The 2,437-nt window shown below is 42.4% G+C and overlaps 1 protein-coding gene across 1 annotated transcript in view; it reads right to left on the reverse strand.

Annotated features, from left to right (window-relative positions):
- Positions 1 to 1,754: 1,754 nt before the first annotated feature.
- LOC122263482 (apolipoprotein D-like) overlaps positions 1,755 to 2,437 on the reverse strand; it is a 3,478-nt gene continuing 2,795 nt past the window's right edge. The window contains exons 4-5 of the mRNA XM_086547065.1: positions 2,286 to 2,437; positions 1,755 to 2,082 (exon numbers count right to left, since the gene is read on the reverse strand). Of these exons, the coding sequence (XP_086403191.1) occupies positions 1,858 to 2,082; positions 2,286 to 2,437 (377 nt within the window). The 3' untranslated portion in view covers positions 1,755 to 1,857. The remainder of the gene's footprint in view (positions 2,083 to 2,285) is intronic.

Raw genomic sequence — 2,437 nt, forward strand, 5'->3', positions numbered from 1 at the left:
TTACTAATCTTAATAACATCTAATGACAAAGTCAACTAGAACAGGAATATATAATTCACTCAAAGAACCAAAGATCTGGAAGCAATTTCGCAAAATATCCGAAGAGAAAGCAGCTAAATAGCCCGGTCGTTTGATGGCACAAGGATCATTGCTTAAATGCAACTGCTTCGAAGTCGCTTGCTTGAAGAATGCAGAATCATTGTTCGTTGTTTTACACATCCAAAGTGTGCCCAAAGCTTTGCCCAATAATATGAGAGTACTTTCGTTCGTTTGAATAATTATCAGGATGGGCAATTAATGGGTATTTGCAAACTCTGTCTTTTGTGCAGTTGCATGGCAGAGTTTCCTTAGTTTTTTTTTCTATACATTCTCGTTTGACAATATACCCATCATTTGTTCATCCATAAATCAACAATCGAAGACTAATAGGTGTCAATGGTTCAGTCCGTAGCGTATTTGGAAAAAGTTTATCCTCTTCATCTTTCCCTCCACAGATAAAAGGTGAATGGAGATCTACTATGACCGACAAAGACATTGATCAACGAAAAATCTGGAAGTGAACCCCTTTCAAGTGTTGCATTAAAGCATCTTCTGTATTAGATAGGCTTTCGATTTCTGATTTTTTTTTCGATTTTGAAAGCAAATGCAACATAGAGCCTACATGTACGAAGTCTTCAACTACTTTTTCAGGCGTGGATGACAGACAAACTACATCCAGTAAACACATCAAAATACTTGGCTGATATCCTCAAATCCACCAAATCCACCTAGAATTATTTCCTTTCCACAGCGTCTGGCTACGAAGCGAGCTCATGAGAAATGTAAGGAGCTTCTTTTTTTCTTTTTCTTCCTCCTTTTTTAATGACAAGAATCTCTTCCAATTTTCTCTGCCTTGAATGACGTGTGTGTGTGTGTGTGTGTGTGTGTGTGTATAGTGTCCTGATACAGGTTTTCATCTAATACATGATCTGATTGAATCGTTGTGATACATCACCTAACCGCCTGCACGAACCATAAAAGTTTGAATTTCCTATTTCCTTGAAAATATCCACAAAATCGCCATATGTTCGTGTAAAGCATTGTCTTTTCCACCTATGCTATTGCAAGTAGGTAAATTCGTGTCAATCCTATCTATCTTTCTCTCCATCTATTACTCTCTTCCTCTATCTAGCTATCAATCTCTCTCTCTCTTCCTCTCTCTCTTTCTCTCTCTCTCTCTCTCTCTCTCTCTCTCTCTCTCTCTCTCTCTCTCTCTCTCTCTCTCTCTCTCTCTCTCTCTCTCTCTCTCTCTCTCTCTCTCTCTCTCTCTCCATCTATTACTCTCTTCCTCTATCTAGCTATCAATCTCTCTCTCTCTCTCTCTCTCTCTCTCTCTCTCTCTCTCTCTCTCTCTCTCTCTCTCTCTCTCTCTCTCTCTCTCTCTCTCTCTCTCTCTCTCTCTCTCTCTCTCTCTCTCTCTCTCTCTTTCTCTCTCTCACTCAATTCTTCTCTATCTAACTATCAATCTCTCTCTCTCTCTCTCTCTCTCTCTCTCTCTCTCTCTCTCTCTCTCTCTCTCTCTCTCTCTCTCTCTCTCTCTCTCTCTCTCTCCCTCTACCTCTCTATCCATCCAGTCAATAATTTTCCTCCTCACCCTCATCTTCCCCGTCTCCCTCCTTCTCCTTCGTCTTCCAGAATTTTTTCGAATAGAAACAAAAGCCACGACCAACAAGGCACAAGCCACGCCCACAGGGAAAGAGTGAAACACCAAGATCTGCGTCAATCCAAACCAAAACAATGTATTCCTATCCATTATAAATTCGCACTCACTTCTCGCAGCTTAAAAACGAGCGCACTTCCTCGCGTCAAAGTCCCTCCTCATCGCCTCCTCCTACGAGCGCCGAGAACTTCATTCAACTCGGGGATAACTTCGGCAGGCAGGCCCTCGGGGATTGCAGGGACGGGTAGAGGCTCGCCGTTGAAGTTGAAGTTGCCCTGCTCGTCGACGCCCAGGTTGAAATCGGCGTCGGGATTGCATGTCTCGTGGTTGATCTTGTCGAAGTCGTCGATGTCGTAGCCTAAAGTGTTCAGGTCTTCTTTGATCTGGGTTGGGAGACAGAAATATAGAGTGTATAAGTATATAAGGATAATAACAAGTAACTGAAAGGGATAAAAAGAAGAGAAAAATAAACACGAAGAGAAAAATAACAATAGGAATGGTAAGAAAAGAAAGAAAATATAAGAAAAAAGGGAAGACCCAAATGGTAATATCTTTGCAAACAGGACAAACCGAAGTGCGATCTCACCTTCGCGATAGTGGCATCGTCGAGGGTGGTTGTCCTGCTCAGTATGACGGCCGAGACTCTCCTGAAGGGCCAAAACCTTTGGCACTCCACTAACACGGAGAAATTGGTGTAATCGGTGTCCAGGACGGTGGCTTTCCTCGAAGCTATGCTGT

This window comes from Penaeus japonicus, unplaced genomic scaffold, assembly GCF_977035675.1.
Source record: "Penaeus japonicus unplaced genomic scaffold, GWHDUDI00000001_assembly GWHDUDI00000019, whole genome shotgun sequence".
NCBI classification, from domain to species: domain Eukaryota; kingdom Metazoa; phylum Arthropoda; class Malacostraca; order Decapoda; family Penaeidae; genus Penaeus; species Penaeus japonicus.